Source organism: Rana temporaria, chromosome 2 (assembly GCF_905171775.1).
Source record: "Rana temporaria chromosome 2, aRanTem1.1, whole genome shotgun sequence".
NCBI lineage: Eukaryota > Metazoa > Chordata > Amphibia > Anura > Ranidae > Rana > Rana temporaria.
The window spans coordinates 499,413,564-499,429,955 of record NC_053490.1 but is presented as its reverse complement, the minus strand read 5'-3'; the positions used below and the strand labels follow the sequence as shown (position 1 = coordinate 499,429,955).

The 16,392-nt window shown below is 39.4% G+C and overlaps 1 protein-coding gene across 5 annotated transcripts in view; it reads left to right on the top strand.

The window, feature by feature from the left end:
* GRIK1 (glutamate ionotropic receptor kainate type subunit 1) overlaps positions 1–16,392 on the top strand; it is a 581,617-nt gene that overhangs the window by 504,479 nt on the left and 60,746 nt on the right. For all 5 annotated transcript variants that reach the window (XM_040338856.1, XM_040338854.1, XM_040338852.1 and 2 more), the window contains 2 exons: positions 7,762–7,979; positions 13,713–13,938. In XM_040338856.1, the coding sequence (XP_040194790.1) occupies positions 7,762–7,979; positions 13,713–13,938 (444 nt within the window). The remainder of the gene's footprint in view (positions 1–7,761; positions 7,980–13,712; positions 13,939–16,392) is intronic.

The following is a 16,392-nucleotide window of genomic DNA, read 5'->3' as shown; positions in this document are numbered from 1 at the left end:
AAAAAAGCGATAATGGGAAAGGCTTCCGATGGAGAAACTAGTTGTGGTGAGTTCTGGGGGCCCAGGGAATTTCCTTAATTTGCATCTTCTTTTGGCTACGGGACAGAAAGTGAAGGTAAATCTCCACAAACCTGGCAGGGGTTTAACCCTCACTTATTCTATCCAAAATGAAAAAATAAACTTCCAGAGGAATCGCCTAGGAGATTCCAGCAGAAGTGGGATGCTGGTACCTGCTAGAAAAAGGTACCTGCCCCCCCCCCCCCCCGCAAAATAAAACTGCCAATAATGTTAGAGAAGGGAGGAGGATTTTTTTAACCTCTTGCCGACCGCTGCACGAACATTTACGTTGGCAGAATGGCACGACTGCGCAAAGGGACGTACCTGTACACCCCTTTGAATTTGACGCCCCAGCCGCAAGCTCCATGATGTGCCCGTAGGACCCATGAACTTGATGTCCACCGGTAACCTGCGATCGTGTCACAGAGCTGCAGAACAGGGAGATGCCTATGTAAACAAGGCATTTCCCTGTTCTGCCTTGTGACAGGACACTGATCTACTGCTCCCGGGAGCAGTGGTCAATGTCGTGTCTCTGGTAGCCCAGCCCCCACACAGTTACAATCACTCCCTAGGACACACTTAACCCCTTCCTAGTGGTTAACCTCTTCCCTGCCAGTGTCATTTACACAGTAATCAGTGCAAAAGTGTCGGATGTTTCTGCCATAATTTCGCAGTCACGATAAAAATCGCAGATCGCCACCATTACTAATAAAAAATGCCTCAACGTTTTTATTCTAGTATCTTAATTTATATATCATTTTATAATATATTTACAGTATATGTTGAAGACAAATTTTACGTTTTTTATTCTTACTAAATATCTTTAAACAATTGTCTGTCCCTGGAGTGCTTAACCATTTAAATCCCTTTGTTGCACTCTTAAAAAAAATCTAGTTTACTCACAAAACTTCAGGCTGACCTAACATCAGGAAGGGGTCAATTTACAATTTGGAGAAAAAGAAGAAGAACCCAATGGGCCCTGTAAGATGTAGTCTAAGTACCTCTTATGTACTTGTCTGTTCCCGATAAGGAGGGACCAACAAATCAAATTTGTTGGCAGTTAATGAGGCAGTGAGACAATCTGGGCATACATCACATCAGGGAACGTGGCAGATAATTGAAAAGTGCAGCTGGATTTGAGTGTAAACATGTTCAGTGTCGTAGCTGGGATACCAGCAAGAGCTCGATTATTCCTAAGAGGGTAGAACAAATCATTCTAACAAAGTGCTTTACCAGGAAATCAGGATAAAATGCCAACAATGTGCGCAAAAAAATGCTTATTTTTAGTTGAAGCCTATTTAAACAAGACTTGTGCTCTAATGGCTAATAACTAACTTGGGGAACTTTTGAAAAATAGTTGAGTTCAGCTGTCCCTACAGTGTAGTATTGGCATGAGTCCTGTTTATGAAAGATTATCGTTTTCAGGGGGACTTTGTGTTTTGTATGCATGTAGACAGACATCTGTAAGTTCTATATGTTTGAAGGAATGAAGACATTCTACAGTTCCTTGAAAAAGTATTTATACCCCTTGAAATTGTCCACATTTTGTCATGTTACAACCAGACATTTATGTCATAAACCAACACATAGTGGCACATAAATGTGAAATGGAAGGAAAATGATAACTGGTTTTCAAAATGTTTTACAAATAAATGTGTGAAAAGTGTGGTGTGTATTTGTATTCAGCCCCCCTCAGTCAATACTTTGTAGAACCACCTTTCTCTGCAATTACAGCTGCAAGTCTTTTTTTGGGGGGATGTCTCCACCAGCTTTGCACATCTAGAGAGTGACAATTTTGCCCATTCTTCTTTGCAAAATAGCTCAAGCTCTGTCAGATTGGATGGAGAGTGTCTGTGAACAGCAATTTTCAAGTCTTGACACAGATTCTCAATAGGAATTTAGGTCTAGACTTAGACTGTGCCATTCTAACACATGAATATGCTTTGTTCTATTCTAAACCATTCCATTGTAGCTCTGGCTGTATGTTTGAGTTTGTTGTCCTGCTGGAAGGTGAACCTTCTCCCCATTCTCAAGTCTTTTGCAGACTCCAACAGGTTTTCTTTTAAGATTGCCCTGTATTTGGCTCCATCTTCCCATCAACTATGTCCAGCTTTCCTGTCCCTACTAAAGAAAAGCATCCCCACAACATGATACCACCACCACGTTTCACGGTAGAGATGGTGTTTTCTGGGTGATGTGCAGTGTAGGTTTTCCACCACACAAAGCATTTTGCTTTTAGGCCAAGAAGTTCAATTTTGGTCTCATCTGACCAGAGCACCTTCTTCCACATAGCTGTTTGCTGTGTCCCCCCCCCCCCGCATGGCTTCTCGCAAAGTGCAAACAGGAATTTTTACATCTTTCTTTAAACAATGGCTTTCTTCCAACAATGGCTTTCTTCCAACAATGGCTTTCTTCTTGCCAATATTCCATAAAGGCCAGATTTGTGGAGTGAACGACTAATAGTTGTCCTGTGGACAGATTCTCCCACCTAAGCTGTGGATCTTTGCAGCTCTTCCAGAGTTACCATGGGCCTCTTGGCTGCTTCTCTGATTAATGCTCTCCTTGCCCAGCCTGTCAGTTTAGGTGGATGGCCATGTCTTGGTAGGTTTGCAGTTGTGCCATACTTTCAATTTGTGGATGATGGATTGAACATCTGTGAGATGTTCAAAGTCTGGGATATTTTTTTTATAACCTAACCCTGCTTTTAACTTCTCCACAACTTTATCCCTGACCTGTCTGGTGTGTTTCTTGGCCTTCATAATGCTGATTGTTCATGAAGATTAACTAACAAACCTCAGAGGGCTTCACAGAACAGCTGTATTTATACTGAGATTAAATTACACACAGGTGAACTCTATTTTCTAATTAGGGGACTTCTGAAGGCAATTGTTTTTCATCAGGGGTATCAGAGTAAAGGGGGCTGAATACAAATGCACGCCACACTTTTCAGATATTTATTTGTAGAAAAAAATGAAAACCATTTATCATTTTCCTTCCACTTCATAATTATGTGCCACTTTGTGTTGGTCTATCACATAAAATCACAATAAAATACATACATACGTTTTTGGTTATAACATGACAATGTGGAAAATTTCAAGGGGCATGAATAGTTTTTCAAGGCACTGTATATCAATGAAGGCCTACAACACAGTCTAAATAGGCCAATGATGCTTTAAGAATGCTGGTATCTTAGCACAAACCCGGTAGTTATTACTGCTACACTTTGGCTAATAATACCATAAATTCAAAATCCTGTCACTTTTTTCAAATTTTTAATAGAGTTAAAAAGGCTTAAAACATTTGATAGTTTGTTTGATTTTTCATTTTTTTGGCCATGTTTGATAGATTTCCCTTTAAAGGTAAACTCCAGGCACCATTATTTTACCTTAATTATTTTACATGATTTTTGCTTCTACGATTAAGTCCCGAAATGGGCAAAACACATCTGAAGAGTTCCCTACAGGTGAAGAACAGGGCTTGAAGCCATCTTTTATTCATTTTATTCACTTTCATGCAATAGGAAGTCAATGTCTGTGTGCAGACTGCTACCATTTTGCTGAAACCATGATTTTACAGATGTAGATGTGTTATAAGTTTGTTACCTCTACAATGTAGGATTTGTTTTTTCTTTGCTCTTCTTTTCATCAGCATAAAAAATATGCTTTCAGCATTGTCTTTTGGTACAGCTTCTAATGTCCTTCTGCACCCCGCCAACACCAGCACTGAAGATGTGATTGACACCAGTGCTGGTCCCGTATCTTTGCTGGCTGTATAAGTTTTAAACACAGCTTGTGTTGGGGCCGCGGGGTCATAACAGGCTGTGTTTTGTGAAAGGGCAAACCGTACACAAAGGCAAAAATACAACACGCTGGTGCCAATCATAGCTTCGGTTCTGGTGTTAGAAAAGAGCACAGTTAAACAGAAAGCAGGTCCAAAGGACACAACTAAAAGCACATTTTTACTGATGGAAAAAGGAATAAAAATCCCCAACCTAATAAGCATTAAAACTACTTTATTCGCTTGGAAACACATTCTCTCAAAAACCAGACATATAGAGAAAAAGGCTAAATTACATCTTCCCACAGAAGTCATTAATTATTGCAGAATCAGATTCTCTGTAAACGAGTGGATCAGTAATGGATATAATCTATACCAGAACCTACCCCCCAATGTTAAGAACATCATCGAGACTAAGATTGGTAAGTGTGCCCGACTGAAAGATTTCTCTCCCAGTAATTTGATCAAAATCCCTATGAACCTTTGGGAGTTCCTCTCTCCTCAGAAAAACGATAAAAAGAAAGGTATATCTTTCTTCTACGATGTGTTATCCTCCCAACTCTTTACCAAAAACACAAATATGCTGAAATGGGAAAAGGATCTGGACCAAATTTTTTCCCCCACTCAGTGGATTAAAGCATTTCAAACAATAAGTAAGTCATCCTCTTGCATTGAACACTGGGATAATGCCCAAAAAATAATGAATAGATGGTACTTAACACCATACAAGTTATCCAAAATGTATCCAACAGCATCCGACATCTGTTGGAAATGTAACGAGCAAACGGGAAACCTCCTGCACGCGCTTTGGAGTTGCAAGACTCTAAAAAGTTTTTGGAACTCTATCTCATCCTTTATCGCCAATATTACGGGCAACCTTACCAAGCTTACTCCTACTAACGCATTATTAGGTATAGATCTAGACAAATACCCCACTTTGTATAGGACTATTGTCTTACATATTTTGATAGCCTCAAGAATTACAGTGGCCTCTCTATGGAAATCCGCAGACGCCCCAAACCTACCAATGGTCATCACCAGATTAAACACCCAAGCTCAATTAGAACTATTATTAGCCTATAAGAATGATTCTATAATCCCCTATCGCAGAAAATGGAAAATGTGGTTAACCCACCCGAAAGCTTCCAAATATTTAAAAGATTCCTTACTTTAATAATCTTCCTATAGTCTGAAGAATAACAGTATAAAATACTGAATCTTTGGTATAGATAATGACTAACGGCAGCCTTTATTTCAGTTTTCTCCATCCCTTCCCCCCCTCCTTTATTTGTCTTTACTTTAGCTGTATAGGTGTACCTCTGATCATCTTGGTGACCTCCCAGTCCTACAGTTTGTACCCAATTGGGGTAGACTGGCCTAGGTCGCTGAGTACCGTATTCTTTTTCTGTTAAATGTTTGCCTGTACATGGTGATTTATACTACTCAAGTTGTATATTGAATGCAACTATCTCAAGTGTTGTAAATTGATAAACCCAATAAAAATGTATTGATAAAAAAAAAGAAAAAGGAATAAAAATGATCTTACAATGCAGAGGTAAAGAACACATCTGCACATAGTAAACCTAAAAACCTAATGTTCTAAGCATATCTTAATTTATCAAAAAAGTCAGAATTTGAGATATTAACTATTGTTATCCATAGTGTAATGGCTAGCATTCTACAGTAATCGCAAGAGGTATAAACAAACAGTAAGTTACCTTGTGCTGGGGTATCAGATTTCCCAGCTTTTATTAAATAACTTGTATGCTTTAGATTAGTGGTGTTCTGCTTTGACCCACTAATGGAGCCTTGGCACATGTTCTTTATGGCGATACATTAGTTCATATGCCTTGAGGCTTGACAAGTTTGGCTCCTGGCACTGGGGGTGTAAAGAATGATTCCCTGCTTTGAGGATGCAGTAATAGAAACCTCTGCATAAATTCTCAACCCAAATATATTTCTACCCTTAAATAAAACCCTTCCAGAGAACTAAATTATCTCTTACCTGCGTATAATTACCTCCAGGATCCTGTTTGTGGCTTTGCAAAGCTCCTAAAATTAAATCATATAGGGGGAGATTTACTAAAACTGGTGCACCCCGAATATGATGCACCTGTGGATGGTAGCCAATCAGCTTTTAATTTCAGCTTGTTCAATTAAGCTTTGGCAATAAAACCTTGAAGCTGATTAATTTCTATGCAGAGCTGCACCAGAGTATGCACCCTACAGTTTTAGTAAATCAACCCCATAGTGTTAAGATCTCGGAACTAGAACAAACTGACCTGTATTTTAGGAGACAACACTAATTATTTCACTGTTAGATCCATAAAAAGAAATGGTCTGTTAGGCTCACTTCTCTAGATTCTAAGAGCACAACATGGATTGTTCCACTATTAATTTTTGAGGTACTGAGATTATTATGCCGTCCACACACTGATTCATTTTGCTTCTTTTTTTTTTTCCACATTAGATTAGAATTTTCCATCACATTTTCCAGTATTTTTTTTTTTCAGTTTTATCACATGCTGTTTTTGTTCATTTCATACAAAATTAAGTTCACAATTTAATTCACAGTATTTTTCAATTTTTTTTATTTTCTTCTAAACACCTAAAAATAAAAAAATGAATTATACCACACAAGCTGCAACTATATTCAGAACAAACTACATCTTACTGGCCTGACGTTTGCCCTTCAATTTGAAAAAAACTATTGGAATATTGCCCAGACATGCCAAGATTTTTTATAGATAATGAAACACATGGATCATTCACATGATCAAACCATTGGGTTGAAACTTGTGTACGTTGATAAGGTTCTGTTGAAAATAACTTGAAGTTCTAAAACAATGACAGACAGACATTTGCTATCCCAGAAAACAGCAAAGTTTCAGTTTGTGCCACAACATGAAAAATGTACCTTTGCGATAGATGACTTTAGGACAAAACTACAGTATATGAGATGTTTTTAGTTCTTTGAGCCAGACGACTTAAAAAATCACCCAAGACTTGCTACTGATTGCCCCAATTAATTTTATGTTCATTTAGTGGTTGATGGACAACTGTGTGTGCGCTCAAGTGATTCCGTCAGTCTATAATCATTTCTATGTTAATATTTAGTCACGTGGCTTGAAAAACCTAAAAAAATATCCATATAGTTTAGGCCTAAGGTTTATTCAAAACATACATAAGGCAAGAGAACATCCCAATATCTAAAAAAGGCTAAAATTATGTGAAATTAATATATATATATATATATATATATATATATATATATATATATATATATATATATATATATATATATATATATATATATATATATTTGAGGGGTTGCCAGTTAAAGGTAAATGACATGTTAGTTTCTTTTAGCTCACAGGGTAGATTTAAAGAAATAAAGAAGTCTGAAGCAAAATCGGAGCAGCTGCAAGCAACCAATTAAATTGTATCTGTCCAAAGAAAATAATTTAGCTGCCATGAGAAGCAGCTCCAGTTGTGCTCCAATTTTCTTGGATTCCATTGGCAAGATACATAATCTCAAGCTTATTACCCCAAAATATACCATTGCAAAAACCAAGAGATGGTAGCATTTTCCCACATTAGACTCTCTGAAAGAAAGGGACACTCTGAAAGAAAGGGTAGAGGGGGCATATAAGGAACTGGGAAGGAAATCTGTGAGGACACCAAGTGTCCATCTATAACTAAAACATCCATTGTAGGAGGTACTGGCCTTCGTTGAAAAGTAAACTTTCCTTTGCTTAAATAATATAGTATAAAACACAGCTCAGTCAAATCACCACCTATATTTTATGGTGATCTTCAAGAAATTAGCCCCGCATTTTATTTCTTTTAAATTACTTAATGCTACATCCTAATAAACAGCCAAACTGTCAATTTGAATTATAACACTGCTGTGTCTTGCAACAGGATCAGAGCTAATGCCTAAAGCCCTTTCTACCAGGATAGTGGGAGGTATATGGTGGTTTTTCACCCTGATCATCATCTCTTCTTACACGGCAAACCTGGCTGCCTTCCTGACAGTGGAAAGGATGGAATCTCCGATCGATTCAGCAGATGACTTGGCCAAACAAACAAAAATAGAATATGGGGCTGTCCGAGATGGCTCAACCATGACCTTCTTTAAGGTAAGGTTGTTATTGAACTTCTTTAATTTTCTTTTAAAAATTGTGATCTACAAAAATGGAATACCTCTATTATTCTGTGTTTAAAGCTGAACTCCAAGCAAATTTAGAAAAATTAAGTAATGAAGTCGTGTATTCATTAAAAAAACATCCACAGCATAAAAAAATCTGCAGCATGAAAACAAACCCAAATAAATTTTTTAATGGCAAGGCAGAAAGCTTGAAAAACTGTTTTTCTGTATTTTGCGGAAGGGTAAGTCATTTAAAGCAGAAGCAGCTGTTGGACAGTCAGTGTAGGTAGGTAACGAGTGCCATATATCCAGTTTAGGAAACATTATTATGCAGTCCTTGCAACCCCCAAAACAACCCCCCCCCTCAACACACACAATGAATTATGAATGCAGGGGTCCATTTATTACCTTTTATGTATTTGAAATTTAGGTATTGTTAATATTAATATTATCAGTATTATTGTTTTAATGGCCATTGTTATTTGTCTTTATATGGCTTTTCTGCCAAAATTGCAGTATGGTAAGCATTTTCTTATTTGGGTCCTCAGATTAAAAAGATTAAGAACCTCCAGGCTAGAGGGGCTTCCCAGTTAAAACCTTCTAATTCTAAATATAAATCAAATTGTATTCCTCCCTACTTCTTTGTAGTAACATGGCAGTTTACCCATGGCTTCCTTCCCAACAAAACCAACTTTGATTCTTTTTGCACTCAACTCAAGGCAATTGAGCTCTTCAGTGATTTATTCCCTCTGCCCATTACTTTTTTCCTTTTTTTCATTGGTTTGGTAAACCAGAGCTTTTATTTAACATTAGCTGCAAACTAGTCAAACTTGAGGTCCTGCAGTAGGTTAACAAATTAATGCATATAGCCTACTACCTCTATGTACAATATATAACTGCCTCTCTCTAAGACCATATCTCATTTTCAATTGAATCCCATCCTTTGCTCAACCGCAACCTTTGTGGAGTAATAATTAAAAAAAAAATTGATGTATTTTTAAATGCCTTTGAGTAAGTTTCTGAATTTTACTTGGTTTAAGCTCCCTCTTATTCTATGTAGCGCAGGGCTCAGACTGGGGGGGGGGGGAGGGGGAGACACTAGAAACCAATCAGATGAACTGAAGTGTACTTGTGATAACTAGGAGCATGCTGACAAGAGAGCAGAGCAGAGTGAACAGAAGGGAGTTCATTATTTCACTGTTAGGTCACAGGCTGGGAGCAAGGAGGTGTTACTTTACTGCAGCAGAGAAAAATCAGGTCACCGAACTGGCTTTTTCATGAGGCAGAATCTTCTAAAAGTCAAGACTGGCTGAATAGAATTAGAAATCCTTTGACAGGTAAAATGGCTCCTGTATATGTATTTAAAGAGGAAATGCAATCTGCTCACATCATTTGTAATAAAAACATCTTTGCCATTCTGAAGCTTCCCTCCAATCCCTGAAAATGTCCTTTTATTCATAAAGGCCACTATAGACCTTGGAGGTTGTCGGTGGTGGATAAATAACGTGCAGAAAGGTTTTCCAATCTGCTCCGCTCCCTGACAAGCTTTAAGTGGAGATGTCTGCTTTTTTTCCTCTTGCTTTGGAAGCTGTGAATGTTGATCCTTCTAAAATAACCTCAGGTTTTCTGATCCTCTTTTCTTATACAGTGCAGTAAGTCCTGAATTCATCATTAAAGTAGCAGCTGTCAGCTGTGCATTGTGCATCTGCAAACCAAATAAAAAAAAAGTAGATGCATAATGGAGAAATTTATGAGACATAGATGAAAATGCTCAAAATAATATAGCTGAGATGTTTATTGTATTTATACAGTGCTGATATAAAACATTGCTCTAAGAATTTATACATTGCTTTGATGAATAATGGGCAGTACCATTTTCTTCCACTTTTCAAGGACATTTTACGCTTATTCGTAATTTTCACTGTAAGCAAAAAAGACACCTTTTCATAATTTCTGCTTAAATCACACATACACCTGTATTAAACTACATCAGCACATATCCAGGTTAGAAAAATGTAATTGTTCTGCAAATCTGGCTTCCAGGAAACCACTGAACTCGAATGACTATTCCAGTTTGCTTTAAATCATGCTTAACTAAAGCATCCTCAGCCAGATAATTAGGGGATGTCAGGATGGAAATGTAGGTGCACGTGCACATAGCAAGCTCCAAGTCCCCTTCGCACCTGGAAGGTTAAACAATGGTATGCCTGATTTGTCTAATATTAGAAATTGTCTTCTTTACTTTGCTAGCTACCATTATAGGGAGCAGAGTACCCAGTAAAAGAATCCCTAGCATTTAGGAAAGACATGGATGTTGATCTGAAAAATAACCTTTCAAAGGCAACTAAGCTTTACCCCAGCAGCATAAAATGCAAGATTATATTTAGGGTTGCTATACCGATCGTTTAAACAATCAAAACAGTAAAAGAGAAAAATATGGTTTACCCACCTCCAGTGCTAAGACATGGATGGAGTGTGGAGGCTGACGTCCTATGTTGGCTGTACATGTATTGGTGCTGTTTTTTACCATATTTCAACCTATTGGTTGGAACAAATTGAAGATTAAATAGCTGTTTCCCTTTCTCTTCTAATCTATCTACAATTGTACCAGCTACATGTTCCCCTTTCTTTCTTTATTAGTCTCTCTCTCTCTTTTTTTCAATAATTGCTGTCCCATCTCTCCTCCTTATTTCCCCACACTGTCTCATCTCTGATAATCCCTCTTTCCCACTATCTCTTTTACCTCTCATTCTAGCCCATTCTTTCTTTGTCATACTTCCTTCCTCTTTCTCCCCTCTCATTTTTCTTCCCCTCTTTTATGTTCTCCCCTCCTTGCCTCTGCTCTCCTCTTTTCCCCCCTCCTCTTTCCTCCTCTCCTGTACTTTTCCTTCCTTCTGATCCTCCTTCTTCTCCTTTCTCTTTTAGCCTTGCTCTTTTGTTTACTCTCCTTTTTCCTCCCCTTCCCTCCTCTCTTCTTTCCCCTGCCTCCCCCTTCTTTTCTTCTCACTACTCTGTTCTCAATTCCTTTCTCCCCTTCTTTTCTCACATCTCCCATTCTTTCTTCCTCTTCCCCCTTCTTTCTTATCTCCCCTTATATTTTTCTCTTCTTTATTCCCCTTAACCTACTCTCTTCTCCTTTTCCTTTTGCCTCCTGTTTTCTCTATGCTCCTCCCCTCCTCCAACTCTCTTCTTCCCTCCCCCTGTGAGCAGGGAGCAGTCGTGTGTCTCAGTAAACAGAGATAACACAGGAGCAAACATAGATGACAACAGTGTATTTAAAGGAAGTCCCAACAAGGTACAACCAAGCCACAGCCATCCAGAGCCACTTACAGAATCTGCAGAGAATAGCTTTCAGTATGGAGAATGCCGACAGCTTCTGCAACGAGGAGTGGGAATGCAGCCTGGCCGGTCTGAACCCAACTGAGAGGTTACTCGAAGCACAGGATAGGCATAGTTCCTAAGCTGTCCCTACTCCTCCAGAACCTCTCCCTAGCTCTAAGCACTTTCTTGAACAATTCTGGACCTGTTCCTACACTCAACACTCACAAAAATGTGCACCAAACCCGGGTTAGTCAGTGTCTTAAAAAGGCACTGCCCTGACCGAAGATGGTCACAAGGTCAGTCAGGGCACCAGCTTCCAATTAAAGACAGCTCCCCTGATGACAGTAGGAAGCTGTGGAGGAATAAAGTTCCTCACCCCTTCCTTCCCCTTCTGCACCACCACTAGAGCCTAGCGCCACCTACAGAAGAGAGTACAGTCTGCACCTGCCTATACTCTCTCTCCTCCTTCTTCTTTCTTCTCCTGTATTGTCCTATTTTTTCCCCTTGTCCACCCTCTTCTCCTTTACCTATCCTCTCTTCTCACCCAAGCTTACATTTCTCCAACCCTCTTCTCCTCTGATTACTCCTCTCCCCTTTGTTTCCTTCCCTCTACTTTCCTCATCTTTGCCCTCCCCTACTTCCCCATCACGAAACTGATAGCAGAGCCTGATATAATGAGGAAGGCCTCTCTTACACCTCTAAATCTGGGCCCCTGATAGTGTAGACAGGAGTACAGAGTGGCAGGAGTGCCTGTATGTCTTGCTAGCAGCAGGGCAGGTGTCCATGCTGGGCAGGAGAAGTTGTCAGATGGCTCCAGCAAGCAGGAGGGCAGCTGGTACTGGTGACAGCAGGAAAGAGTAGCAGAGTCAGGCAAGCCAGGTCATACACAAGTGGCATGGGTCAGCTACAGGACACAGGCAGGAGCGTGGTCAGGAAACAAGCCAGGTCTAGAACCGATCAGTAAAGCAGGAGACAAAGCAGCAGACAGAAGTGGAGGTCAGGCGACAAGCCAAGGTGGATGTAGGTGGACTTCAGAGAATGATCAAGACAAGCCGGGTCAACAACTGGAAGCTTACAGGGTCACATGTTACACAGGAGGCTGAAGACAAAGCAGCACTGATCCTGAGCACTGGCTGAGTTTAAATAGCCCATTTAGCACAATCATCTGTCACAGGTTTACGCAAGTGCCGGCCCGCATGAGAATGCGGGACGGCTCATATGTGCATGTGAGTACGTGCATGCGCATATTCATTAGCCAGTGCCCAATTCTTGCAAGCACGAAAGGGAACATGTTTTAGCCTGTGCACAGAAGGCCATTCCTTACATCCCCTTTCCTTTCACTTTGCCTATTTTCCTCTCCTCTTCCCTCACCTCTGCCGATCCCCATACTCTTAGGCCCCGTACACACGGCCGAGGAACTCGACGTGCCAAACACATCGAGTTCCTCGGCCAGTTCAGCCCTGAAGCCGCCGAGGAGCTCGGCGGGCCGAGAGCTCCCATAGAACAACGAGGAAATAGAGAACATGTTCTCTATTTCCTCGCCGAGATCCTCGTCGGCTTCCTCGGCCGAAAGTGTACACACGGCCGGGTTTCTCGGCAGAATTCAGCCAGAAACTCGGTCGGAAGCTGAATTCTGCCGAGGAAACTGGTCGTGTGTACGGGGCCTGACTCTTTCCCCTACATTTTGTTCTTCTACTCCACTTTATTCCTCTCTTCTTTTCCTATCAGATACTGTCCTCTTCCCTCCTCTTTCCCATCTGTTCTTCCTTTTCCTTCCCAACCTAAACCTCAATATCCCATTACCTAATATTGTTCCCTTTGCTGATTCTATTTCCTTTTCTTTCACAATACAACTATCGTCCTTTCTCAATCACTACATGCTTCCCTTCTTGCCCTACCATTTTAGTTGTCTTACCTCACTCCCTGACATCTTCTGTATCCCCCCGCCCAAACACACTCTAAAACTCTAATATGTTTATTTTCTACCTCTCTCTCTTAGACACCCCTCCCTTTCTCCATTTCTTTCTTTCTCACCATACTCCACTACTTCTTATGTTTTCTTTCTTTTTACTCTGTGTGTAGTTTTGACTTCTTTTAATAAAACATTGACATTTTCTGGTGAGAGCTCAGCTATAGATATGCAAGAATGACGATCCAGTTTGTTTTTATTGGTGAGTTCAGATGGAGCAGTCATGATAGAAGGTTTAATACTGAGATTTTATAGCATAGTGAGTCAGATGGACTGGCTGTCCTCAAACACCTCTAAATCAAAAGTAAGACTGAATATTCCTAAACTATTTATTAGTTGTCTTTTGAAAAACCTTCCTCACAGCAAAGCAATTTTTCCATGTAATAGATGTTTTGCACCAGACAGATCTCTGATAGCTGGTTGTACTCTTTTCAGAAATCCAAAATTTCTACCTATGAAAAGATGTGGGCATTTATGAGCAGCCGGCAGCAGACAGCGCTGGTGAAGAACAATGATGAAGGCATACAGCGGGTACTCACCACAGATTACGCGTTGCTCATGGAGTCCACCAGCATTGAATATGTCACACAAAGAAACTGTAACTTGACCCAAATTGGGGGCCTCATTGACTCAAAAGGATATGGCGTTGGCACGCCCATTGGTAAGTCTTCGTCAAATGTCTTGATTTACAGGAATACCACAGTGGCCCAAACCACAATTTTTTACTGCTTTAAATTATAAAGGGGTGCAGATAGGCAAGAGACTTTTCTGTTTAATAAAAAATACTTGACACAGGATAAGATATCAACCTGATGCTGCATTTTGTTTGAACGTTTAATTAAATATGATAGACAAACAGGAATGCAATCCTGTATAATGGGACAATTTTTCTGACACTTCTCTTTGAAAGATCTTTCTTCCAGCAATCTCTCCTAAATGAGAAAACAGACTTGAAATTGCTTGATACTTTAGACTTTATTCTTTTTGTTTGGGTACATTTATATTGAAAATGACAGTACAAAAAAAGGTTACTCCAATAAATACAGTGAATATGGAGACCCCTATGGTCATTTCAAAAATGGCTGCACACTTTGAGCATTAATCAAGACAGGCACAAGGTAAATCAATCAAGGTCTTTACAGTATATTTTATTTCGCATTTTAGAACATCCTTGCACCTGAAAACCCAACCGCAATAAAGGAAAATTTTTAAAGGAAATTTTTATAAGAATAACTAGGTGTTTTTATTACACTTGATTTAGGCAGTTTAAGGGTATATGACCATGTGAGCGGACTTTAACGGTACAAGAAAGGGAACATTACATAATCTTATGAAATGCAATTTATTACAAACATATTACAAGAAAAAATATATTTACAAAATAAAAGCAAGAAAATTTGAGCTCTCATACATATAACCACATAATGTATATAAAACATATTTGATCCCTATTGCTGCTAGGTCAGGGAGGTTGACGTTTCGCTTTATGCTTCCTCAGGACCTTCATTCCTTGACTGTAAGCAGAGGGATTCTGTATGGTAGACAAAGGAAGGAAACATCATGTTTCAGCAATATATATAAAATGCAGCAAAACATTTAATAAAGTGGTCCCCATATATAATATGGAGAACATTGTGATACAAGTGCCACTCACATATCAGAGGACACTCATACATGTAACATGCCATGTGCTGTCCAAGGGCGTCTGGATTAGCGATAGCCTCCCAGGATCAGTCAGCCAATAAATTTAAATGCCCCCTTCTTTGAAAGGAACAGAAAGGAAAATCAGCCTACAGAGAATAAGCATAGTAATAGTAACTTCCAGTCCGCGGTAATACACTACTTACTGGGCAGAGGAGTCCCCAGAGTCACTACACTGGGGTAGGGTTAATAACCAATATGCTGTGTTTTATCAATCTGGCTAGTTATCCAACCAACTCCTATATAACGTATAACAAACGGTATGTCAGAGGTAACATTCTATCTAACCATAGGGATCACTGAATAAGGCAAGCAAAATCAAATATGTTGGATACCAGCACCATAATCTACCATATCTATCTATTTCTGGTCCAAAATAAACGCATTGTCTGTATGATCCATGCCTCTAGGGGGATATCTGTAGAAGAGATCTATGGCCTCAACAAGCCACTTCTCCACTTACTCCTACCTGTAGACCATTAAGGTATTTGATTTTGCTTGCTTTATTCAGTGATCCCTATGGTTAGATAGAATGTTACATCTGACATACTGTTTGTTATACTTTATATATGAGTTGGTTGGATAACTAGCCAGATTGATAAAACACAGCATACTGGTAATTGACCCTACACCGGTATAATGACTCTGGGGACTCTTCTGCCCAGTAAGTAGTGTATTACCACGGACTGGAAGTTACTATTACTATGCTTTCCTTTCATAGAAGGGGGCATTTCGATTTATTGGCTGATTGATCCTGGGAGGCTATCGCTAACCCAGATGCCCTTGGACAGCACATGGCATGTTACATGTATGAGTGTCCTCTGATATGTGAGTGGCACTTGTATCACAATGTTCTCCATATTATATATGGGGACCACTTTATTAAAAGTTTTGCTCCATTTTATATATATTGCTGAAACATGATGTTTCCCTCCTTTGTCTACCATACATAATCCCTCTGCTTACAGTCAAGGAATGAAGGTCCTGAGGAAGCATAAAGCGAAACGTTGACCTCCCTGACCTAGCAGCAATAGGGATCAAATATTTTGTATATACATTATGTGGTTATATGAATGAGAGCTCAAATTTTCTTGCTTTTATTTTGTAAATATATTTTTTCTTGTAATATGTTTGTAATAAATTGTATTTCATAAGATTATGTAATGTTCCTTTTCTTGTACCATTAAAGTTTCGCTCAAATGGTCCAATACCCTTAAACAGTCTATATATGGATGTGGTACCCCCTTAGCTATTTTCCTTTAGTACTTGATTTAGGCACTCAACCTGGAAATATTTTCGACAATTGCAGCACTAGGGTTGGCCACTGGAGAGGAAAGCACAAGAACCTGAAGCCTCCTAGTAAATCTTCCCTAGTTGATTCCATTTTGCTTTTATATGGTTATTTCTGGGCAAT